The sequence below is a fragment of the Hylobates moloch genome, unplaced genomic scaffold (assembly GCF_009828535.3).
Source record: "Hylobates moloch isolate HMO894 unplaced genomic scaffold, HMol_V3 SCAFFOLD_7, whole genome shotgun sequence".
Lineage (NCBI taxonomy): Eukaryota > Metazoa > Chordata > Mammalia > Primates > Hylobatidae > Hylobates > Hylobates moloch.
The window spans coordinates 7,985,174-8,012,437 of NW_026652282.1; the positions used below are offsets into that span (position 1 = coordinate 7,985,174).

Consider the following 27,264-nt stretch of genomic DNA (forward strand, 5'->3'; position numbering starts at 1 on the left):
AAATGAGTGTTTTTTCCCATCAGCTATTGTTTGAACAATAACTTCATCTAAATAACAGTTGTGCCTCTTGCCCCTAGTCATCTCCTATTTTCTAAAACGAATCACAGAGTTTTGGAACTCGGGGTACAAACTTTGGACCTTCACAGACCCTGAAATAGTTGTCTTTCCACAACAGCACCCTGGGTCCAGGCACCCACCTCACTTTATACACCCCTACACCCAGCTCAGTTCTTAGGTAACTGTAAATCTGTGGGTTTCAACTAGGGGCGAATTTGCCCCCTCACTCCGCCATCAAACACATGCGATGTCTGGAGACACTTTTGGTTAGCCACAACTTAAGAGGGAGGGTTGTTGCTGCTAACACCTAGAAGGTAGAGGCCAGGGATGCTGCTAAACATCCCTCAGCAAAGAATTATCTGGCCCCAAGTGCCAAGAGTGCTAATACCGAGAAACCTTTTTGTAGAGGTTCTCAGAGACACATTTTCCAACCATATGTTGTATTACTCTATTTCTATGAAATGTCCCAAATAAGCAAATCCATACAGACAGGAAATAGATTGGTAGTTGTCTTGTGCTAAGGGGAGGGGAATGGGAACTGACTGTTACTGGGTATGGGATTTCTTTTCAGGTGATGAAAATGTTCTAGAACTAGACTATGGTGATGGTGGCAAACTTTGTAAATACATTAAAAATATACTAAAACCCACTCAAGTGTACCCTTTCAACACGTGAACTTTATAGTATGTGAATTATGTATTAAGTTATTAAATCCATTTTTATAGACCTTTCATTAAATACCTTTTATTTCTTGCTAAACAAGAGCTTATATTGTAGAGCAGTTTTGAATAGCTGTAGGTTTCTCTGGAGAATATTCTCTGGTAACAGTTTTTGAATGCAACCCTATATTTCACAGGAAAAACATTATGTTCTGTATTTTTAAAAACTTATCTATTTCCAATTGTTCTTATAATGTTATCATTTGATCTGGGGCCCTGAGATATGCCTCATTCATCTGTGAGCAAGTGGGTGAAGAGTGTCTGAGCCAGGGCCACAGCCCAGGGGTCTTGCGTCTGCTCTGACTCTCAATGTGATGTGAAGACAGCCAAGTCATCTGATTGCTTTGTGTTTCTACCTTCTCATTCTTGACACAAGTCTGAGCTTCCAGATGAACTTTCTTGGAGAAACCCTAGCAAGCAAGGACAGTGGATACAAATGCTCAGTGCTTTGCCACTGCAGAGGGAACACAAGTGGATTTCCCTGTCCAACATTCAGGGTCTCTCTGTTCCCAACAGCCCATCTGCCGTTGCCATTTTTCTACCTAAAACCTCTGCTGCCGCCTAGCTGGTCTTTTTCTGCACACCAAGCATGCTCTGCCCATTCCCGTTTCTCTTTCTTCCAATGACTCAGCCCTGTGAGGAAATAGCCTCTATGTCTATGCAAATCCTTCACATCTCCAAAGCCTGAAGCCCGTGGCACACAAGGAACAATAGAATTATTTCAGGCAAGGAATTCTACATTTAATTGCTAAGATCGTGGAAGCATGAGAAGATGTCACCTTTTGGCCTGCAGCTCCTCTTATGCCCTCCACCTTGCACCACACCAGCAGTACTGGGTTCCTGCCAGCTAGCTAACACACTGGGCCACTTCCATGCTGGTGCCTTTGTGCTGATCCCAGAGATGCTCAGGCAAACACCTCACCTTCTTCAAGAAATTGTTTAAAACTGACCACCCTATTGAAATGTGCAACTCAGCACTTCTAATCCTTCTTAGCTGCTCTACTTTTTCCTTTTCCATAGGCTTTCTCTTCTTCTACTGTACTTATTTATTATATCCATTGTTCATAGTTGCTTTCTGTGAGACTGTGAGTAGGAGTCTTTGTGTGTTTTAATCACTGATGTAAAACATAAACCTAGAATATACCCGGCATGCAGGAGGTGACCAATAAACATTTAAACATGTTAAATGCTTAGAACCATGGCTGGCAATAAAGGTTAGTTTCATCTTCATCACAGTCGTCATCATCAGCTTTATCATCATGGGGCAACGCTTACACTATTGTTCTGTACCATTACACTGTGTTTAGCCTTTTGCGTATCTATATTTTACATAATGTATAAAGGCTGTAAATTTTTTGAGGGCCGATATCATACCATATATAATATGTGTCTTTTAAAAAATTAAGATATAATTCACATACCATAAGATCCACCACTTTAAAGTGTACAATTGAGTGGCTTTTAGTATATTCACAAGATTGTGCAACCATCACCACTGTCTAACTCCAGAACATTTCTATCATCACAAAAAGAAACCTGGTGCTCATTAGCAGTAACTCCCCATTTCCGCCTTCCCTCAATCCCTGGCAACCATGAATCTACTTTCTGTTTCTATGGATTTTGCTTATTCTTGGCATTTCCTATACCGTCATACAGTATGTGGTGTTTTATGACTGGCTTCCTTCACTGAATGCAATGTTTTCAAGGTTCATCCATGTTGCTGTATGGATCAGTGCTTCATTCCATTTTATGGCTGAACAATATTTTAAAAACTACTAATCTGTGTATGTCTCCACTGAACCTCAGCAGGAAAGTTGAACTTACTTTGGTACATTTTACCCAATAAACAGGAATAAAAATGCTTGTTTTTACATTACTGTCCTACCTCTTTTAACACAGATGTACCATTTTCACTCCTGACAGTTACCAGTTAATTATAATCCAAACAACACACTCTTCAACTGCATATAATTTCCCTTGTTGAAAATTGTTCCACCTGATATTTAGCAAATGCCTACGGACTTTTCAAATTACAAGCTGTATGAACTCTTACTGTGAATGTTTATATTATTAAAATATTTCCTACTCATGATTTAAAAGGGCTCTCTCACTTTAAAAAAAATCGTGTGTTTTTTTTTTTTTTGTCTTGGATTTTATGTTCAACTTTTTGTCCCCCTAAGAATAAACATTGGATATACCCAGGGCCTATGCAAGTAGCACTATCACTTACTCATCTCTCTTGCTGAACATGAATGAGAAATATCATACTCCAAACTTCTTGTATTTCCCCTGCATTTGTTGCATTCACAGATTATTTAAAAGAAATAAATGTAAACCTTGGCTACCCAGAGATTTTCAAGGAGTCCCTAGATAACCACTGTTAGTGTTTTGGCGAATATCTCCCCAAATGGAGAGAAGGGAGAGCAGGGAGGGAGGGAGACAAAAAATTAGAGAAGGGGACTTTAAAAAATCTATTTTTCCACTTAACAATGTGTCACCAACATCTTTTTATTTTGACAAATGCAGAGTGACATCCTCATCTTGAATGCTATTTGTGCCATAATCTATTTGAACCAGCCCCGCTATTAGTACACATTTTGTTTTAAATGTTACTTCATAGGCCAGGCATAGTGGCTCATGCCTGTAATCCCAGCATTTTGGGAGGCCGAGGCAGGCAGATCATGAGGTCAGGAGATCAAGACCATCCTGGACAACACAGTGAAACCCCATCTCTACTAAAAATATAAAAATAAGCTGGGCGTGGTGGCATGTGCCTGTAATCCCAGCTACTTGGGAGGCTGAGGCAGGAGAATCACTTAAACCCAGGAGGCAGAGATTGCAGTGAGCCGAGATCATGCCACTGCACTCCAGCCTGGGCGACAGAGTGAGACTGTCTCAAAAAAAAAATTATCTATCATAGTGTATTTGCTTGGAGTATATTATAATTTGAACTAAGAGGTCAGAGCCAAATGTAATGAGAATGTTAGGATAATAGATTCTAGCACTTTTACAGCATCTCCCTTTTCAGGTACTTATCAGAGGTCATTTGCACAAAAGTCCACAGGAGCAGTTGACAGCAATGCTGAATTATCCATCTTAGCTATTAAAAAGGTCCATCTAAATCACTGTAGGATTTCTTTCAGAATCCACATTTTCTATATTTACAATGTCATGGAAAACTTTTCTACATTTTCATTAATTCATCGACACATTTATCTAGCACCTACTTTGTATAAGAGCTTTTTCTAGGTACCAAGGAGCTCCCAAGAAAGTATAAGACACAATACCTGATTTCTAAGGGTTGCAGTGGGGTCAAAGTTACAATGTGTATCGGAATTCATCGGTGGTTTTGTGCCTAAGATCTGAAGATCATACAACTCCAACTCTACCCCAGCAAAAAAAAAAAAAAAAAAAGCTATCCTAGAGAATGATGTTTTCTTATAAGTAAACATCTACAGAGAAAATATTTAAAGCCAACTTTGGCTCCAGCTACTTAAGAAGACTCACTGTTGAAATTATTCTAGAATATTGGACAACCCTGGGGATGCTTTAAAAGAAGACTCAAGAGTTGAACTCTTACAGATGATAGGAAAGGCTTTTCAAACTCATAATACCTGACTTATCCAAAGGCCACCCTCATACCCCGAGTGCTGTTGAAACCCAGGCAGTAAGCCAGTTGAGAGGAACCCCAAAACAAACCAAACACCCTCCCAGCAGTCAAAAATAAGTGTCACAAAACCGAAATTCATTTGCTTTTCTTACAGGTGAGGCCCTCCCAGGCCAGCCCCACTTAGAGTGTTCCTTTACTTTCAGTTCACCCATACTTTTAACAAGCTTGGGCATATGATTTTCTAGCATACTATAAATTAGAAGTGGCAAATTAGAAGTGGGGAAGTTGCTAACATAAGCACTGTGAGAACAGCAAAACGTACTGGGCTGCAAGTCAAGAAAAAGAATACCTACTACAAAAAAATGAGCAAAAGAACTATTTTATGCAGTCAATTTATTCATAAATAAAATAATTGCTTATAGGAAGAATATCTCAATTGAAATTTCATTTTCCTCAAAAACATTTAGCAATTTTTAAGCTGTGTAAGTGGGGCCTAAATTAGTGGAAGAGATTTCAAACAGAGATCCATATTTTAATGTCCTATGACTCAGGATATGCAGTAGGGGAAAATCAATTATTTCTATGGAATCGACCATCAAAGCTTGTTCAACTGTCCACAGTAAATTAGCAGTAACTCACTATCCAGTGGTCCAGAGGAATTAATGCCACATTAAGGAAGCATCCTGTTGATCATTATGGCCAAATATATCATCCTTTCATTCTTAAAAGGTGAGAAAAAGTATAAGATCAATCTTTCTAAAACTACAAGGCCACTAGTAATTCATCATTGACTTCATAAGTAGAGATTACCCACAACTTTGTGGAAAAAAAAATATCCTGAATCCTTTCAGACACTCCAATATATGTAATTATATAAAATAGGGGAAAAGGATTGAAAGTGAACATAATGTGATCCACATTTTCCTTCCTCTCTCTTACCACCTTGCTGTGCACCCCTGCCAATCCTTCTAAGGTCCATTTTCCAACTTCCTTCAAAGGGAATCCTTCTTGTCTCTGATATAAAATTCACCAATAAATATATTCATAAATAAATGCAATCCTGGGGACATTTGGCTTTTAGAATCATATCCTATGTTTCTTTTCATGCATACATTTTACCTGTTATAATCTTCTACTTCCTTCTTTGCAATCTCTCTCTCCCTGATTGGAAGGTCTTACCTTTCTTTGCAATATTCATCCCTACTGATTTATCCCCAAAGATCATCTTGGAATCTTGTTTATTAGCATTCTTTAAACATTTGCTGTATGCCAGCTGACAGGGTTGGGGAGAGTAATAAATAGCCATTTCCCCAGAGATGTCACTCATCTACTTTTCATACTAATTCCCTGAGCTAGGTTCTGTTATTATTCCCATTCTACATATCAGCAAATTGAGGCTCAGACAGGCTAAGTAATTTGTATATATACACATAAACATATGTATATGTACAAATTTTATAAGTATTACTTGAGTATTCAAAGAGATCCAAGTATAACATCAACTGTATCTGGGTAGATATTCAGTATCTCCTTTATTGATCTAATATTGATGGACGACTCATCAGTTAGCTCCTGCCACTAATTACAGATTTGCTCAATTAGATCAATCTAATCAAATTCCAGAATAAAAGAAAAAAACCCACATGTTATACCAAGGTAGAGGGGTAAAACACACATGAATTTCATAGGTAAATAATCAGAGCTTCTTTTAGAAAGTGAATAGCTTTGGTTATTGCTTAGGGAAAGGAGAGGCTGCTGAGAACATGGAAACAAAGTAGCTAGCCAGACAGTTAAGAGACTCTGAAAAACAGAGCGGAATTTGGGTTTGCCTGTATGAAAAAGTGGGATTTGGCCAGAAGGATGTGGGCAAGGAAGGGCCGCCATATTGAGAGGCCAAGCTGCTCTGTGAGATGGGAGGCAAAGGACAATATCCCCTGTGACATGAGTTTGTTTGTAAAAAACAAAATTTACTTTAAAATGTGCTGTCTGGTGTGCACTCCTTGCCTTGTAGTATAGATCATCAGTAAAAGTTTTGCTACTGCAAGAACCTTAAGTTCCAGATAGTTTTTATGGTAGATGGGTTTCAGCATGGGGCCGAGAAGGGGCTTTGTCCCCTGTTTTGGTGGACACCAGAGTGGTGATAAAGGAGCAGCCAAAGGGAACAGAGAAAAGTACCTTCAATGGAAGCAGATAATAGAGCAGTGGTGATCCCAAAATTATAATTCCTCAGAGAGATACTAGAGAGAGCTTTGGGGTTTTACCCAAATGGGAATTTGAATCAATTTCTCCTGATCTGAAAGGGCTGGAAAAATCCTGGAGGATATCCAGATTACACTAGAGAATGTCAACCACCTAGCTTGATTTTTGTAAAGAACAATGTTGTTTGCTAGAACTGAGGAAAAGGCGATGGCAGAGCAGCTTTTTAAAAATAAATCTGAATATATCAACATGTGCAGTCAACTAATTTGCTGACTTCAAAATAGCCTGATGAAACTCTTTGCCTGTTAAACCTATTATTGCCCATAATGAAAGATTCCATATGCACTAATCACAACATACAGCCTTATGTCTGATCATAGCTTCTAAAAAATCATGATACAGGGATTTTTAGTTATACTCAACACATTTTTCCTTTAGAAACTGGATTGGTTGTTACAGATGCCATGAATGATATAAATTGAGCTTGTAGTTGGAAGAAATCTAAAGGATTAAGCATCCCTGAGTTTCAAACAGAAACTTGCACTGAATACATTCGAAGGTATGTGGATTTTATTTATAATTTGATATCCTTTTTATTGTGCTTATTTCTTTATCTGCGTTTCTTTTAAAAGATATAAATGTATTCTACATTTCTAATACTATATGCCATCAATAGTTACTTTTTAGTTGGCCCATAATTAAATTAGACTCTGATTACTGAAATGAATTTTTTTAACTTTATAACGCAACAAAGTGCTTGTCTAATTCCAAAGCTCTTTCTTGGCCACATTTCATAGTAAAATATTTATTTTAATTAATTATCAATTAAAGTAAAAATAATACATTCACAGGCTGTGATCTACTACTTTGAAAAGCTTTTCATTTAATTACATAAAATAGAACAATCAATGAAGTGTTCTTTCTCATTAACCCAAACAAACAAAAAACAAATTTAGGAGTTAGAAAACTTCAGTGTACTTTTCATAGACAGCATTATTACATGTAATATTCACTTCTTATACAAAATTTAAGGTCTTTCTTCTGACAGTTTTCCCAGTTGGTCAATAATTTGTGCCACAAATCAATGTGCACATTTTAGGAGGACCTGTTTTGCTTAATGTCCCAAGGGTCTTATTTATAGAATAATTACAGTGCAACATCAAGCAAAATGAAGATTCCATTGAAAGAAAATGAAACCTCTTAGGGAGAAAGTATTCAAAATTCACTGAAGAATCACATAAAATTAGTACCATCCTCTCCTGTTGGTTCAGCCACATCTTTTGCTCCACAATCTGGAGCTCAGAGATGTTACTGGAGGGTCTCACCTGAAGTTCTGTAGATAGGAATTTCTGGAACTAAAATCTATCTTGGCAAATTAATATATTTTCTCAAATGATTAGTCCTTGTTTTTAACAGTAGCAATGCCCAGGTAGACTGTGCAGGAGACATTTCTGTGCCTCCTTGTTCTAAAATTATAAAATACTGTGCACTTTGATGATATTCCCAACCTTTAGAGCCAACTTTATTCCTTTAATCATTAATTATAAATACGATTTAGCTTCTATGACTATGGGCTGTATAGGCATAGGAAAATGGCATGCAAAGTCATATGAGGATAGATCATTCATGTCCCTGTAACTTGTTTAGCCCCCAACCTGAATTAAATGCATCTTTATCACTATTGTGACTCCAGAAACAATGAAATAGGCTGAGAGCTGGAAATCACATATGACTGAAGTAAATTCACAAAGAATGGCTCCATCCTTCTTACTAGCAATAGACTAATGTAGATTATGTGTGTTTTATGGAGCATTCATTACATCCATGTTTCAGAAGAGATAAGAAAAGCGGATGTTGACTTACATTTCAGAACCATCAAGAAATGGGGACCTGGATTTTATTTGCCTGCCTCCTGGGAGCAGCTTTTGCCATGCCTGTGAGTAAAACACCCCTTGCATAAGTCAGAGTCCAATTTCACAAGCTTGGACATAAAAGTCTGCCCATAGTTGGTGAAATTAGGGTTTAAAACAGTATGAGATCAGATGTCTTCATACGTCTCCGGGTTGAAGAAACACTTCAGGAGCTTGTTTTAAAAAGATATATTCTCAAATGCCTCTACCAAAAATTCTGATTTGGTACAGCTGGGGCGGGGCCCAGGACTCTGCATTTTTATAAGCACCCAGGAGATTCTTTTGGAACCGTTAGCTTGTAAATATCACCACCCATCTCTAGATGGAGGAAGCTTTTGGAAGGGACCCTTGAAAGGTCTCCAGAGAAGGTGCTTAACCAGCTTTGGACAAATATTACAGAGATGCCAGTTTTGTGTAAAACCCAATTCCTCTCAAGATTCCAAATCTCTTCCTGCCCTTCACATATTGCTGCTGTTACCCCTCGGGGGTAAGATTTTTGTGTTAGGAATCCACTTTTTGAGCCACCTTCCTGTTCTCAGAGGCCCCACCTCTTTGGGTACATCTGATAAGTATGTGACTTTTTGTGGTTGCCCGGGATCCTGCCTACACTCAATACATAGTGATATATTTTATATTCAAATGTATTAAAGATCAGGACTTTAGACCCACTCTGTCTGGACACAGGTGCATAAGGGCAGAGAACTTAGATCACATGCACGCCAAGCAGGCTGCATCTGCTTTTTGGTGGAATAAAGAGCAGTTGATACAACCAGAAGCCAGCAAGCTTGCACCCCTGCCTCCTCTCTTCCTCTCTCATCCACAAAACCAAGATTCTGTGCTCTGACTTCCTGAAATCCTGCATTGCAGCGATTCCTAGTTTCCTCAGGGGTCCCTGCCTTACAAATTCAGCCCTTTTCCCACTCTCTAAGATAGTATTGTTCAAGAGGGTATAGGACCTGACTAAAACCATTCACATCCAGAGGAGAGTGAATAAACCTTCCCATGAAATGTGAGCATTTTTAAAGAATATAATAGAGCCAATCCTAAATGAGGCCAATGTCTGAGGGAGATTTTCTGCATGACCGTCTCTCCTCCCTGGACCCCAGGCACAACCAGAGTTCCACAACACAGGCACCAGACACTTGGCCCCCACTTTTGAGAGGATAGACAGTCCTGATTCAGATCATCATTCAGGTGGCCTTTTATTTTTAACTTTAAAATTTTTCTGCCATAAAACCGTTGGCAGAATAATAAAAAAAGATCGGCCTAAAGATCATAAATCAATTCTTTCATTTTCCATGGGATTTATAATGTTTCCACTTTGCTCCACTCATCTTGTTCTGGCATTCATCAATAATTCCCACCTTGTGGTTTCTTTTGTGGCTTCTTTTGTTGTATGGAAGTGTTGTTTACTTTGCATGTCAATTATGAGAAATCCCTTTGATACTTAAAAATACTTAACCACCTCCTGACCTACAAGGGAATATTTGTGAGACAATTCTCTCCTTGTTGATATTTCTTTGTTGTGTAAGAGAAACACACTTCTCTCCCCAATATGGGGTGAGTTTTATCAGCAAGTAAACTGTTGGGCAGGATAGGGTAGAATTCATTGAAAACACTGGGCGTGGGGGTGGGATGTTGTCCAAAGATCACTGGAGAATAAATTTGTGCTGGTTTCTGCTTCCAGGTCTCCAACCATAAGGCTACAACCCCAGGAACAGTCATTTAGCTGTTCTGAACCTCTTTAAAATAAGAGGTCTCCTCTTCTACACAGCACATTTGTTCAAACTAAAAACAGACCTCAAGTATATTCTGCACTACATAGATTTTTTTAAAGTAGCTTCAGTCTCCTTTAATGTGAACAATTGCATACTGACTTAATCTCTTCCTCTCTCTTCTCTTCCTTCACTCTCTCCCTTCCTCTCTCTTTCTATTCTCCTCCCCTCCTCCCTATAAAAGCTACCACCTCATCCTGGGCACCCTGGTTATATCAACTTCAGCTATGAGGTAATTTTTCTCTTTACTAATTTTGACCATTGTTTGCGTTAACAATGCCCTGGGCTCTGTAAAGAATAGTGTGTTGATTCTTTATCCCAGATGTTTCTCAAGCGGTCCTGATTTTACAGTTCCTACCACCAGCTTCCCAGTTTAAGCTCTGATGGTTGGCCTCAAGCCTGTGTCGTCCCAGCAGCCTCCTGCCTGGCCACTCTGACTCAGTCTGTCCTCCTAAATATGGCCGTAAGCTTACCCATCACGAACCACTACTCAGGGAGGCTACATGATAGGGCAAAAAGTAAACTCTGACCAGCTTGTTTCTATCCCAGCTAGTAAAATGTAAGGATTAGGTAAGATGTTAAGACTCTTTCCAGCTCAAAAAACTCCTGATTCTAAGATAGTCACACTCTATGTGTGTCTCTCATTTGCCTCTGTTGAAATATTAGTAACTAAGTGGTATAGGAGAGACTCCACAGAACAATGGAATGCATGAGTTTTGGACATCAGGTTTGAGGTTCTCCTCAACCTCTTACTAACTGTGTGACTTTGGGCAAATCATTTCCTCTTTCTGGAACCCTGGTTTCCTCATCTGGAGAAAGGAAATAATTATAACAACCATATTTCAAAATATTGTTTGGAGAGTAATATAGTTAATGAATATGAAAAGTGCTTTGTCAAGTATAATATGAGCAAGGTTACTAATTATTTTTTGTATCAATCAAATGCCGTATTACTATATGAGGAATCCTCAAACCTAAGGCTAACCAAGTATATACACTGTTCAGAAAGGAAAGAAGTTCTTACTTCTCCCACAGGTTCAGGTAACAATCTATGAGTTTATTTACTTACAAAAGCTGAAGACAAATGTTAGTAAGATTTTGAGGCAAGATTTTCTTTTAAACCTAAAAGATTGACACATCTGATCAGTCAATCTGTGTTTCTAGGATGAGGGACAGTGTTTGCACCTCTCTTTTTCCCATTGTGACATCAAAGAAAAAAATGAAATTAACATTATGTCATACTATTATGTCATAATTTTGTGTTTGTTTTGCTCTTACAATGAAAAGCAGGAACTATGGAATTAAACAGATTTACTCCCTTTGTAACCTCAGTCAAGTTAATGAAATCTCTTTAACTCCCCATGACCTTATCTAAAAAGTAAGAGTAATAATACTTGCCTCCTAGCATATGAGAAAAGATGAAGAATGTGTGTGATGGATGTAAACACAGTGCCTGACACACAGGAAGCACCCAACAAATGTTTACCTTCTTCTTTCTTTTGTAGAACTCACATTCTCAGGCTATCAATGTTGACAGGACTACATTAGTGAGTCTATATTTCATACTGCATCAGTGAGTTTCTCTATTGGATGAAAGTAAATTAAATCAAATGGGTTCTAATATCTTTTTTTCTTAAGGTGCTTACCCCTTTGAAGTGGTACCAGAGCATAAGGCCACCGGTATGTAGACATTTTGTTCTTTATTCCCTGAAAATATTAGGCATGCATTAAAATTCCCACATTAAGTGAAATATCATGTCTACCCCACATACAGACATTAACGGGGAATTTAGTTTGTAAAAAATCATATCTGTGTACACAGTTACAAATTTTTGCAAAGGAAAAATGAATAAAATATTCCTATAGCCATAAGGGCAAAGAAAACACTGCTGCTTCTCTGGTTGGAGTCACCTGAGCCAATGGTAAACCTGCCTCTCTGTTTCTCACCAGTACCCTTCCTATGGTTACGAGCCCATGGGTGGATGGCTGCACCACCAAATCATCCCTGTGCTGTCCCAACAGCACCCCCCGACTCACACCCTGCAGCCTCATCACCACATCCCAGTGGTGCCAGCTCAGCAGCCCGTGATCCCCCAGCAACCAATGATGCCCGTTCCTGGCCAACACTCCATGACTCCAACCCAACACCACCAGCCAAACCTCCCTCCGCCCGCCCAGCAGCCCTACCAGCCCCAGCCTGTTCAGCCACAGCCTCACCAGCCCATGCAGCCCCAGCCACCTGTGCACCCAATGCAGCCCCTGCCGCCACAGCCACCTCTGCCTCCGATGTTCCCCATGCAGCCCCTGCCTCCCATGCTTCCTGATCTGACTCTGGAAGCTTGGCCATCAACAGACAAGACCAAGCAGGAGGAAGTGGTGAGTATATTTTGAAGCCACTACAATGCAAATCCTGTGAAAATGGTGCAGCAAAATAGGCCCCAGAGTTCTAAGGTCTCCGACAACCAAGGGCCTAGAGTTGTAGTAGTTACAGGTCTATGATTCTATTAGTCCAAGCAATATGCTATACCTTTATATTAAAAACAAATTCATCTAAATGGCTTGGTAATTAAGACCACAGTTTTTATGGTAGGTTTCAATTTTACTATTACTGAATTTCTACCAGAATATATATTACCAAAACCCATTAATAGAAATATATATTACTAAACCCCATGAATTTTAAGGGCAACAGTATAAGGGAATATCAGTTCTCCTTATATTTCAAAGGTTTGACTAGCAAGAATAGGCTAGAGTTGCACTGAAGGCTTAAGAAAAGAGGGAGTGGGTAATTTTGAGAGTGCAAATATCTGAACAGGCTACAAAAGGTAGATGGGAAATCTCTTCAAAAACCTACAGGAAGATTCCCCGTTTCCAGTAGTTTTCAATCTAACTTGGAGACGGCTAAACTAAACATACTGTTAGATTCCTTTTCTGTACTGGGATTCTATAGATGATTAAGCTTCTAGCAAGAAGTTACTGCAATTTAGCACTAAATCTTCCATTACAGATAGCTCTTACAAATGAATGGGAATAGTCAACAAAACAACCTTAATCTACATCCATAAAGTCTTACTTCTATGTATATGAGATTATGTGATCCTATCATGTATATGTATCCAACTGTAATTCCAATTTATACATGTTATTCATGATTTGCTACTGAGAAGAAGAGAGAAGTGAGGTGGAAATGACCAGGATAAGAAGCCAGGACACAAAGGTTCCAGTTCTGGCTTTGCCCTCAAAGAGGAGGCAGTATTGTAAAGTTACTTCAAATGTATGGGTGTTTTATTTTCTTTTAAATGGGGGAAAATGACAAAATCAGATTATTTTCAAGTCTCTGTCCAATTATAAATACCATAGTTTCTGAATTTAAAAAAATCATAATATATGTCATAAATGGCTTCATAATTGTGAGCATGTTTACAGAAAATATGGGGCAGAATTTTTTGAAAATTGATTGAATCCCAACTAATCTGGTGCCTATCACTGGCTATTCTAGTCCAAGGCACATGTTCTCTCTGTACATAGAAAATGCATTTATTTATCTCTTTATTAATAATTAATACCATGAACTTTATAATGTGCTCACATCTTGACAAAGCTATTTATGGAAAGGTGACTTTGGGCGGATAGTTTGAACTCTTTAAAACACAGTTTCTTTTTGTGTAAAATTTGAGTATAAACATTGATAGTTTCTTAGAGTTGTTCTATGGAAAACAAAATAGTGTGATAAGCTTGGAGCCTGACATGCAAGACGTACCCCCCGAAAAGGTAGCAATTGTTATTTTATTATAAAATAATAGGCTTTAAGTGCCCTGAAGGTGGAAGCAGTCCTCATGGACACCTAATATCTAATGACAACGAAATAACAAAGAAACTTCAGAAATTATAGAGTTCAACTTAAATAGTTGTACATTGTTTTGACAAAACTGAAGCCAGACAGGTTATTGTAAATGGTACTCACTAGGACCATTTCCAAATTATTTTAACTGTTCTTTTGCAATTTTTTTTCAGGATTAAAAGATCAGAAGATGAGGGGAATGAATACTTCAGATGCTTTCAGGAATGACACAAGAACACATGACTTTTGCTTATAATCACTTTACTTAGCAAATTCTGTAACTAAAAAAGCACCATTAGCAGACAATAAAATGCATTAAAAATCATTCATGTCTTTGTGTTGAATGAAACTTAAATTTTCCTATCATTTGAGATGATATATTATGAATGACTATTCTAGAATAAGGTAGGAACTGCTCATTTAGTCATACAAATTCACCATTTGGCAAGCAAATAAGGAATATATTTCTTTTTAGAGAAAATTTAAATTATACTATCTCAAATCTTTTTTAAAAAACAAAGTTTATACATCAGTTAAAACAGTTGATAAAATGAAAACTTATGAACATGTACAATAACTAAAACCTGAACCAAATGAAGGGAAGTTTATATGAAAAATTCTTTACATTAAGAAAGATAAACTTTTGAAGAATGTTTATATTATGAAACAAAATAGGACATGGAACACTTGCTTTATACTTCATACCACATTGGCAATCAAAATCTGGTCTTTTGATCTCATTTTATGGAAAAAGATTTTTAAATGAAATTATGTGATATGCATAATAATGTACTGAACTTAAAGTTATTCAAGTAATTTGTTTTCCCCAAAAAATGTTATCAATGGAGCTTCAAATAGAGAATTGCAGTGATTTTAAATACAAGTCATTTCTTTCACCTCATAACTTTAAGATAAATTGTACTGCATAGTCTTCAAAATGTTAACAAATGCATAAAATGGACTCAAAACAAGTTTTCTTTCCCACTCATATTTATATTTGAATCCTTTTTTCTTCCTACACCCACACAGAATTGTAAACAGTCTTTGCAGGGTTTATATTACACAAACCCATGGTAACTTTATTCCAGTACCTTTATGATTAAGTCCCCTTAATCATTTTCTGGAATGAATAAACATAACTTTACTGGGAGGGTGTCAATAGTCAAACAAATAACTTGATTTTAAAGAATTTAGATTCAATTTTTTAAAGGTAGAGAAGCTTTTAATCAATTGGCATGGACCAATTCTAATCAATTGAGTCAATATTTATTAAGCACACTCTAGGGCAAGGCACTATTCCATGTGCTGGTGAAAAGAGCAAGACCCCATCCTTAAGGAATCTAGAATCTACCAAAGGGGTAAAATAAGCCCACAAATAACAAAAAGGCAAAATGGTATTAATACTATGACAGAAGTACAGTCAAAATACTCTGGCAAATATGGCAAATATCCTTGGCTAGCTGTCCGACAGCTTTCCTCACCACTCCTTTCCTGTTGGCAGAGCTGGAATCAATCCCAGCATTCAGCCACAGTTTCCAAATCAAAATTCAGATATGTAGTGTGATAATACAGTGGAATGTTTCAAACCAGAGACATACATTAACTGGTAATTATACTTGCACTGTCAAATATGGTAGTCCTGTCCTATGTGGCTATTTAAATGTAAATAAATTAAAATTCAATAAAACTTAAAATTCAATTCCTCCATTATAGTAGACACAGGTTAAGTGCTAAATAGCCACATGGGGCTAGTGGCTACCATACTGGACAACACAGATACAGAATATTTCCATCACCATTCAGTTTTATCAGACAGCATTACTCTATGTACTACTTCTTGAAGTTGAAAAATAATTCTTATTAATTCAAATATTTTAAACAAAATATGAAACAAAACAGATTTGCTGGTTGAAACTGAAAATCTCAACTACCCACAGCAAGTTGTTCCCCAAGCATGCCAGTAATCCTGATCCTGTATGAGAATTTTCTAAGAACTGTAGAAGTGCCATTCTCTTCCTCAGGCCAAACTTCACATACTAAAATGGTTTCCCCTCTAGCTTTCATTTAGAACAGATAAATCCAGAGTTCAGGTGTATCCAGACTTCGGAAGATATTTACATTATTTTCTATTTTGTGGTTCAAACTAATAGTACAACATAACATAGAGGGAGGCACACATTCACGTTACACACACTCACGCACCCATAACCACGCATGCCTTCTGGGTTCACCTGTAGTAAAAAGACACATGTGGAGACATGTGCCATTTGAGTAACTTGAAATTTTAAACAAAACTTCTTTCCATTACAATCATTTAGAGAATGATTATGTGGTTATGGTATTCATTATCACCACCAAGACATACTACAGTTCTTCCAATACAAAAATTATGTCAAGAAAAAAATGATCAAACTGTGCATTTCATTTCCAAGCAATGTCAAGTTTACCAACCCCTTTCTCAACTCCACACAAAATAAAAAAAACAGACTTTTCTCTAAATCTGAAGTTTTTCCTTTGGTAGTAAACAATAGCTGAAAATACCAAGACTGAGTTTAAGGCCAAGACTTTTAAAAAGAAAATAAATTAGTAGACAACTGTATTAATTGGGAAAAAATAATCCAAGAGATCCTACTATGAACAGCTTAACATGAGACTAACAAGAGAAAAACGACTTCAACCAATTTCCTACATTTCCAGAACATAGTAGCATTTAGTAGTACTCCACATTGCTTTAATAAAATAGTCATCAGCTTATGTCTGTTGTGAAATTCTTGTTAGTTGGAGTTTTTACTTATTTTTGTGATTTGGCTTTCAATTCCTTTTGCCTCTATTTGATCTGGAGCCTTATCAGCAAGGGCCATAGGCTGAAATTTAGATATTAAAAAATACATCCCTGTTGGGAAAAGTCCATGCTGGCCTCATTTGAAACACCTGACTCTTCCAGACGATAAATAATTATTGAGGAATAAGATTGGGCTGGGAGTGGTGAGGATTTGAAGAGAGAAGAAAGGAGTGGTCATTTGGGTTCAAAACATTTACCTCAATGAATCACACTTGAATCCTCTATCACAAAATCTAAATTAATAAAGCCCATTTGCAAATATCATTGTCCTATGGTCAACAAAAAACACCACAGGACCCAGAATTCACTTTACTATTAATTTTAAAAATGAACAATACTAAAATCTCAATTCCTCCAAACAGCCAGATTTTGTTTGCCTCTCCAAATAATTTTCCATGCTTCATATTTGGCCATGGAATGTGCAGGCACTGGGGGTGTCAGTTAAGTGTCCACAGAAGCACAACGATGGCTTTCCAGTGTGGTGGTAGGGGGTGCAGCCTCCATAACCAAACCATTTGATTCACAATCATGACCATTGCCTATCTGCTGTGGAAACATGGACAATTTTTTTGGCCTCTCTATGGCTCAGTACACTCGTCTATAAAATGTACTAATATGATGCTCTGCTCTGAGTCTTTTCATGTTAATGAGCCCCAAGCTCAATAAATGTTAGCTACAGTTCTTATAATCAGAAAGAGAGCTTTTTCCTGCCTCTGTAGACTCCCAAAGAGAACACTACCCAGTTGGAAGCAGGAGTGATACAAAATTTGGATATGACATGGAAGTTTTTGATGCCACAGGCACTGAAGTACATCATGTTTGTCTTTTTTTTTTTTTTTTTTTGAGACAGAGTCTCGCTCTGTCACCCAGACTGGAGTGCAGTGGTATGATCTTGGCTCACTGCAACTTCTGCCTCCTGGGTTCAAGTGATCCTCCAGCCTCAGCCTCAGCCTCCCAAGTAGCTGGGATTACAAGAGTGAGCCACCACATCCCGCTAATTTTTGTATTTTTAGTAGAAACGGGGTTTCACCATGTTGGCCAGGTTGGTCTTGAACTCCTGACCTCAAGTGATCTGCCCACCTCAGCCTCCCAAAGCACTAGGATTACAGGTGTGAGCCACCGTGCCCGGCCCATGTCTGTCATTTATCAGTGCATCACTCTGACAATGTAGTCACCTGAACACCTCCCTTACTGATTGTGACCCTAAATGATCTTTGCCTTCTACCTGATATCCCCAGACACTGTTCTTTGCTGCCTCCAAGACAAGCCTTGATCCTCAATTCACCACTCTGAGGGTAACAGGAGAGCAACACCAGGCAAGTGTCATGGGGGCGCTCCACTAGGTGGAGGCTAGAACTTGAGACCACCTCTCTCTGCATGTCTTCCTTTTACCTTCTTTCTAGGGCTGAGCCTTTGTGTACTGTGACTCCCAACTCAGACCCTTCCCTTGTCACTCTGGCATTGGCACAGTTCAGCTAATTCCACATTATAAGGATTTCATTTTTCTTTCTTTTATTTTTATTTTATTTATTTATTTTTTTGAGACGGAGTCTCGCTGGGTCGCCAGGCTGGAGTACAGTGGCTCAATCTTGGCTCACTGCAATCACCGCCGCCCGGGTTCAAGCGATTCCCCTGCCTCAGCCTCCTGAGTAGCTGCGACTACAGCCAGGCACCACCATGCCTGGCTAATTTTTTTGTTATTTTAGTAGAGACAGGGTTTTACCATGTTGGCCAGGATTGCTCAATCTCCTGACCTCCTGATCTGCAGCGCCTTGGCCACCCAAAATGCTGGGATCACAGGCGCGAGCCACTGCACTCGGCCTTTACCAAACCGTTTTCCTCTAGATGAGTGGTTCTTAAGCAGGTACAGTTGTGTCTCCTAGGGGACCTTTGGCAATGTCTGGAGTCACAACAGGGATCTAAACAAATCAAAACAGCTTGGGGAGTGGTAGGGGTGTTAAGGAGAATTTGCAAAATAAAGAAAGTGCTGTCCCGTAATTAAGTCAGCTAATGTCTCTAAATCAAAACTATCCTGTTAAAAGCCCAGATTTCACCACTACACGATATATCCATGTAAGAAAGCATGTCTACCCTCTAAATCTATAAAATAAAAAAAGTAAATTAAAACAAAATTTTTAAAAACTGTCTGACAGTAGTTAGAATAGTTATTTGCTTCTTCAGAACTTACTTAGAAGTGAGTGTGTTATTTGTTTCTTGGGAGGTTATAAGAAGCTTTTCTCCTGTGAGTTAATTTTTCCTGCTTGTTTGACCTTCCAAAGATGTGCTAAGGAGCTAATTGTAAATCAGACTGAAGAACCTCTGAAAGTGATTGTGTCTACCTGCGTGATAAAGAGGAGAAAATAATCAATTTAGCCATGAGTGTAACTACTGAATTCAAGGTTATTCAATTAGTCTGGGACAAATTCTGTTCCGAGATTTGCTTGGATCTGGCAGAATAATGAGAAATGAGTGGTTCTGTCCATAAAGTGGGCAGTAATTTAAGATGCCTTAATTCTCATGATTTTCAGAACCACCACTCTCCAAAAGAATGATTCCTTTGATTAAGAAGTTTTTGTTACAAAATTGTTACAGAATAAAACCCCTACAGCCATGGAGAATATAAAGCAGTGTATTGCAAGGAAAGGAGACGATTAAGCACTGACCTTGGGCAGCTGAGAATATCTGACAGACCCAGGCCATCGAACACCCTATCTGTCCAAATAACCAACTCAAGGCACTTCTGAAGTGAGGATCTCCCTGCCTCCTTGCTGCTGTATCCCAAACATCCAGGAGCAGCCATCAGTGACCTTCACCTCAATGCCACCTCTTCTGGAAATCTTCTCTCACTGCTCTACGTTGGCTGGCACTCCTGGAAGTGAGGTTCCCCTGTCTCCTTGCCCCCATATCCACATATCTGGGAGCAGCCATCAATGACCATCACCTCAATGTCACCTCTTCTAGAAACCTCTCTCGCTAGTCCACAGGGCTGGAGTGCACAGGCTCAGAGGTTTCCCAGGACATGTTGACCATGCCTCTGTTTCAAACAACTGCTTCTTTCTACTTTTGTCTCCCCACTAGCTGGCAAGCTCCTTGAGGCAGATTTAGAAAAATATCTGGAAATTGGTCAGTATGCTTAATATCTGCTCAATGAGCCATCATTAGCATTAAACACCCAGGATGCTGTAATATAAAAGTAATGATGATAATAACACCGAACATTTACTGGGCTCATTATATTTCAGGCACTATTCTAGGCACATGACATGTACTAGCTCATTTAATTCTCACAACGTTATAGAATTGTCTCTATCACCAATTTACAAATGAGGGGTTGAACTTTAAATTTTAACAAGAAGTTAGGCTCTTTTAAAACACACACACACTGCCCCATTTTTGATGAGTACCATTTGAAAGATAAACTAATTCGTCATCCGCCTCTAGGATTCTAATTAAACAACCTATGGCTATTTTTAATGGCAAATATAAATTCAACTCCATTAGAGTCATGAAGCTTGTCTCCTGTGACTTAATTTTTCCTGCCCATTTGTCCTCCCAAAAATATACTAGAGAGCTAACTGTAACTCAAAATGAAGAATCCCTAACTCATTAAATGCTCTGTAGTTGCATGAGGGAGTTGCCTCTTGTGCTAAACTGCCAAAGATGGGGAGGAGACAGCTACAAACATAGGCAAGTATCCCCTACGCTAGGACAATATTGCCATGGCAACCAGGGTAAGACCATCTATCCCAGCTTTGAGTGTGAACCTGCTCATGGATGGTCCTCATGCCTTCTCTAGTTCCAAAGGATAGATTGAAAACAAATAAACGCAAGTCCAGTGCTCGTAGAAACCACAAGGCCTTGTCTTTCTCTCACTGATTAGTTCAATAAAATAATCATGTGTTTTAGGAGACCCAGGCCTTGGCCCTCCCCTATCTTCCTTCCCAGACAGCCCACTGAACACACACTCAACACATACAGAAAGCCCATTTTAAGCAGCATTCTGAAATTCACTGAGAATGACAAGAATAATAAGGCTACTGATATATCCCTACCATGACATTAAAGCAGAACTAACTGGCTTGCATACTCTCTCTACCCGGCATTTAATGCCCAGATTAAAATAGACGACAAAGTTCAAATATCCCAGTAGCTTCCTGCACTGCAGCCTCTACAAATGTTAGCTATCAAGGCAGCAGTCCAAACTGGCTCCTTCCATATGGTCCTGACTAGGGAAGGAAATGTTTGCAAATTTGCACAGCTGCATGCAATAACAAATTCAGGCTCTGCAGGTTTACAAAAGCCCATCTTCTCCCCGTGATTAGGAACTTGGGATCAACTTGTTTTCCACAAATGATTTTTCTTAATCTGGAAGTAGGTATAACAGAAGAACTTCAAAATCTGTTTCTTTTAAGACAATTCTCAATTTTTAAAGTACTTATTAAACATTGCTAAAATGTGCAGTTCTTATCAGCAGGATTTACAATGACACTTGGAAAGCAACGGGATTACTGCTTTTGTGGCTTTTTTTTTTCCCCATTCTAGTAGTGAAAAAATGTTCCCAATAAACAGTAATAGATATCCAAAAATCTGCAATCACCACCACATTAGTTGATTTGATAGTTGCTATTACTGTAAATAATCAGAATCGCAATAAAAAGTCTATGCCTACAAAATGAAATCACTTAACAAACTGTAAATAATCATAATCTAAGAGCAGCAAATTTTCTTCAAAAGCAACTTGGCTTTTAACAAACTAAATAATTCATATGTATTTTAATTACTTTATACCTATGGTGGCATGTGCACATGATAGAGAGAGGAAGAAATTTGCAAATGAATTGATGTGGCCTGATCACATTGTTTAAGGTAATAGATGACCAATCTGTAGAAAAGCCAATGATTTCACTTTCTTGATGTTGAAACACAATTCACCAAATAAACCAATATGAGTTTAGGAAGGATTCAAAGCAGCTTTTACTTGTAGCTATATGAAACCAGCAAGTATTTAATTAGGCTCTGTGAACACTTCGGTAACAATCTAAATTAATATTCTGAAAAGATGAGTTTTAAGGTTCTTTCTATGAAAACATTAAAGAAAAAACCCTGGAATCATTAAAAAAAATAAAATTTGCACCAGATGCTACCTTTATTTTATGCAAACAACAAAACCAAAGTTTTCTGAACCAGCCATCTGTCTTTGCTGCATGGAGTGGCCACAGGACAGAGTTGAACCACATTTTGTGGTTCCACATTACTACCCTAATCACTTATCGATGTTATAGAATCTTGATCCTTTGTCATACTAAGGAAAAGGGCAACCTATGCCCTTGTCCCCAACCGTCAGTCATTATATAGTACCCAATGATTGAGACCCAAAGAGAGACTCCATAGCAATGATGTTTTGGCTCATCCTGGATTAGTCTGGTGATCCTGGCAATGCCTGATTCACTCTGAACTTCAGTTTCCTTACCTCTAGCACAAAAACACTGGACTGGAAGATCACTAAGACCTGTGAAACAGTAACATTACAAGCCAATGTGCATGTTAAAGTCAAATTCCATTGATTTTCAAATACTGAGAAAATAGCCAAAAGGAATGGTGCAGAAGAAATGGCGGGTCCTTACTATGATTTGCTCTGAACTTTCAATAAAAATATAAATGTCTTGGCAATGGTATGTAATATTCCAATAAGCCTGGTTTGAAGACTCTGAATTTACTCTTAAAGCAACAGGCAGAGACAGTGTGATTGTCGTTTGAACCACCTGAGCTTTGATGTTAAAAGAGACTCAAGCGCCAGGACACATTGAGCAAATCCCTCCAACGCTATTACTTCTCTCCTTCTTTCCTGCTTATGTTCACCTTTTCCAGATGCTGCTCTGGAATTATTACCCCATGGAATCTTTCATGGCTTCCTGGCTTGGGTCCTACCTTGCTTCTAGCAGTAGGCACGAAACACAGAGCCTGAAATACACACACCCTATCTTCTTACCTCTCCAGGGTTCTTACACCTCAGCAGTAGCAGCAGCTCCAGGCAGTAGCGAGCCCCCATGCTCCCTACGCAGAGCCCCTGTGCAGTGTGGGAACAGAGAAGGAGACAGGAGGCAGGGAGGGACACTGCTCAAAGTGCTAGAGGAGCCGGCCGGGCAGTCTCCCTGTCTGGAATGCACAACTAGAGGCTCTCGGAGGGAGAGAGCCTTGGGTCACTGTGATCCTCTGAGTCAGACACCCTGGGGAGCTCTTAGTTCTGAAAGTCCTCCCTAGGCACAGAAGGCTGAAAGCCCCCAAGCACCCACTAGGAAGAAAAGTGTAAAAGTTAAAAAGTTGAGGTAAATGAGATAGACATATGGCAGTTTACAGTAGATGGTAGAAATGCAGTATGATTGCTGGAGGGAACAAATCATTTGAATAAAATGCTCACTCACATATCTGATGAGAGACTTATATCCAGAATCTGAAGAACGCTTACAATTCAATAATAGACAACCTAATTGAAAAATAAGAAAAAAAATCTGAATAAATATTTCTCTGAAGAAGATATACAAATGGCTGATAAGCATATGAAAAGATGCTTGATACCATTAGCCATCAGGGAAATGCAAATCAAAATCACAGTGAGGCTCATGCCGGTAATCTCAGCATTTTGAGAGGCCAAGGCGGGCGGATCACTTGAGCTCACGAGTTCAAGATCAACCTGAGCAACATGGCAAAACCTTGTCTGTACAAAAATTAAAATAAAAAATAGCCTAGTGTGGTGGTGCATGCCCGTAGTTCCAGCTACTTGGGAGGCTGAAGTGAGAGGATCATCTGAGCCCAGGGAGGTAGGGGCAGAAGTGAACTGTGATTGTGCCACTGCATTCCAACCTAAGTGACAGAGTGAGACTCTATCTCAAAAAAAAAAAAAAAAAAAAAAAATTACCAGTGAGCTATCACATCACGCCCACTAGGATAGCTTTAAAAAAAAAACTTGGTAAGGATGTGGAACTCTTACATACTGCTGGTGAGAATGTTTCTCCAAATGTTAAACATACATTTGCTTTTATACTCAGCAATTCAACTTTTAGGTATATACCCAAGAAATATGGACATGAAAAACATGTAAGTCTGCACAAAAACTTGCATATGAATGTTAATAACAGCATTATTCATAATAGTCGAACAGTCAAAACAACCCAAATAATCCATCAACAGATGAAGGAATAAACAAAACGTGTCATATCCCTACAATAGAATATTATTCAGCCACAAAAAGGGATAAAGTACTGATAAATGCTACAACATGGATGAACCTTGGGGACATTATACTGAGTGAAAAATGCCAGACACAAAAGACCAAATGAAATACTGGCTCTTATTCCCTTGCAACAATCATTCCCCAATTACACCAAGCTCTTCCGAGGTCACCATTACTCCTGCAAATTTACCTATGTGTTTTGGCAGAAGCTACAGTGAGAGGAGGCTTCCATCTCAGGGTAGAGCTACAACCACTGGCCCCCAGCACATTCAGACCCTTCTTCTCAGCTTTGCTTCTAGGCCACTGACAAAAATTCTGTTCTGGCTTCATGGTTCAGCCCCACTCCTCCCCAACTCCCTCATTTCTGAGTAGTGGCTCCCTTCTCTCCATGTCTACGGTTCCTATCTGTGAGAGTTTTTTTTGGAACTTACAGTTGCTTTTGTATATCAGGTAGTTGGCATCTCCAAAGAGATTAAATGCAATTTAAGCACAATGGGCTCTCAGAGTTCAGTGGGTTTTTCATAGCTGAAATTCAGTAATTAATTGTGACCCTCTGCCTTTTTTGCAGGGAAAGGATATACTTTTTTGAGCACTTAAACAAAAAATTAGGGTATTGCCTCCAGGGGCCATACTGCATTTTCACTATTATAAGTAAAAATGAAATTAGAAGGTGATGCCAATGAAGGAAGCAGTCCAATGAAGAGACTGCCACTATGGTCATTGGGTTAAAGAAAAGGCCGACATTCTTATGCAATTTTATCATCCACTAAGAGAAATACATTAGAGTTACTGACATTTTAATTATTAATTCTTCTTTTTTTGCTTGTTTCCATATCCTTCATCTTTCCAAACTATTCCTGGGTACAATGGACCAATGCCCTTGAACATTATTTTCTTAACAATAACTAGTTCTATCCTGTGTCATGCTCAAGGTTTAGTTCGATCAGTGCATTCTGCTAACAGGACAGAAGTCTCAAAAGAAAGATTTGCTAGTGGCCCCAATTAGCTACAACACATAGTTTCTGGAGTCACATTTTTGGCCAGTATGTAACTTTTGCCTATTCTGGGTTTGTCTTAAAAATCTCAACCTTTAAACCCTTGAAAGTATCCATTTTTAAAGGCTGATGCCATTGCCTTCTGAAAAATGTCGATGGAAGTGTGGAAGAGAAGGCTGCCTGTCTAAGGATAGCAAAGCTGCAAATGAATGTTCCCCAAAGGGCCGGCTGTGTTCATTTTGTACTGAAATGTCCATACAGGCTGATTCTGAAACACACTCAAGTGTTGTGGGTAATAGATGTCAAAAAATAAAACTCAGGCACATGCTATGTTACTTTTTAAGGGAAAAAAGTGGGGGGAAATCAAAGGGTTTAACAATTTTATTCATTGGCTTACATTCAGCGACTCTGAAAATTTGGCCACTACTCAGTTTTGCAAATTTCTATGGAAAATGAACCGTGTTTGGCAAGCTCAACAAAATATGAGGCTGATAAAAAAAAATGTTTCATGCTTTCTCAAGACCTTATGCCACTAACTGTGTGGGACTGGAAAAACTGTTTAAATGTCAATTTAAATACTGTAAATAAATGATTTTCTATATCCATATGAATTAATATAATTCTCTTGATTTCAGACCATAACTTGAACTAAAGTTTCTTTGAATTTTGATGAGGAAATGTTTCACATACACACAACACAAACTTCAGGTTAAGTAGTTTAGTTTGGTAGAGTTATGTTTCAGAGTCAGAAATGTTAAAGCAATACTTTATTTTACACTATGGAAAACTGACTGAAAATTCGATTGACACTAAGGTTTTTACAAAGCAGGTCTTGAACTAAAAAGAATTAGACCAAAAAAGATAAAAATATTATCATAACAGCCCAAGCCATTATACAAAAAAACATGGTGGTAAATCCCATTGCAAAGTTCAGGACTCTCAAACACTATCTCCAAACCAATCATTTTTGTGTTTTATGGAGCTGACTATCCAGCTGCCTTCTTGACCCTTCTACCTGGTGTCTCAGGGTCATCTCAAACTTCCCTTATCCACTAATGAACTCTTGACTTTCTCTTCTGGCAAATGTTTTGGTATCCTAGCCTCCCACATCTTTAGAGGTGTTTACAAAGCATTTATCACAATGCCTGCCTGGTATGCAGCACTTGCTTAATCAATGTTGTTGTGGATGATGATGATGATGATTATTATTATTAAATAATGATTATTTTTATCCACCCAGTTAGTTGAGCCAGGAACTAAGTCATTTTCTTTATTCTCCTCTTCACTGTATGTTCTACTTTTAATCTATTACCAACTTCTGTCAACTCTGCATCCAAAATAAATCAGGAATCTGACCCCTCCTCTCCATCTTTACTTTCATCACTCCAATTCCAGCCCCCATCATATTTCTCCCAAACAAATTTAGCAGCCTCCTAGACAACCTAGCCATCTGCTCTTGTCCTTACTCAATTTGTTCATGGGGGAAATAACAGTAATCTTCTTAAAGACAATTCTTCATTTTGAGACATATGTAGAGCATATCACATATTTACTAAATCTGCTAAACAACCTTAAGAGGTAGGTACTGTTATTACTTCCATTTTACAATGAGGAACTGAGTAAAGAGAGGTTAGAACATGCTCAACTTTACTCTGCCTCTAAGAGGCAAAGCCAGAATTCCTGCCTGGGCAGTCTGGCTCGAGTTATGTGTTCAACTGCTACACAAAGTACCACACCATATCCAACCTTAAAAAAATAACAACAAACAAGCAAGCAAAGATCATCAATGGGCTTCCATTGCACTTAGAATAAAATCCATCCACATAGAACTTGCCTATGTCAAAGGGTCTGGACCAACTTCCTTAGCCTCACCTTTCGTGCCTCCTCTCTTTCCTCCTGTTCTTCAAACACGCATGGACAAGGCAAGCTGGGTCCTGATTAGGGGTTTCTGTCTGTGCTGTTTCCTTTGCTCGAACTGCTTTCCTAAGGCGTCAGTCACAGGGCTGGCTCCTCCTTTTTCTGGTCTCTGCTTAAATATCATCTGCTCAAAAAGCCTTCCTTGACTTCCCCAATCTGCTGTTAATG

The 27,264-nt window shown here is 38.6% G+C and overlaps 2 protein-coding genes across 4 annotated transcripts in view; one reads left to right on the top strand and one right to left on the bottom strand.

Moving 5' to 3' along the window:
• ARHGAP6 (Rho GTPase activating protein 6) overlaps positions 1-27,264 on the bottom strand; it is a 285,984-nt gene that overhangs the window by 150,545 nt on the left and 108,175 nt on the right. The gene's annotated exons all lie outside the window — the stretch shown is intronic.
• AMELX (amelogenin X-linked) lies at positions 7,082-14,436 on the top strand. Of its 3 annotated transcripts, XM_032756565.2 has the most exons (7): positions 7,082-7,144; positions 8,456-8,521; positions 10,455-10,502; positions 11,776-11,817; positions 11,909-11,950; positions 12,221-12,646; positions 14,285-14,436. In XM_032756565.2, exons 2-7 carry the CDS (start codon positions 8,468-8,470, stop codon positions 14,288-14,290), a joined length of 618 nt encoding a protein of 205 aa, XP_032612456.1. In that variant the 5' UTR covers positions 7,082-7,144; positions 8,456-8,467; the 3' UTR covers positions 14,291-14,436. The 3 variants fall into 3 exon arrangements, with proteins under 3 accessions (XP_032612456.1, XP_032612458.1, XP_032612459.1); XM_032756567.2 differs by lacking the exon at positions 11,776-11,817; XM_032756568.1 differs by lacking the exons at positions 10,455-10,502; positions 11,776-11,817 and having other exon boundaries at positions 7,089-7,144.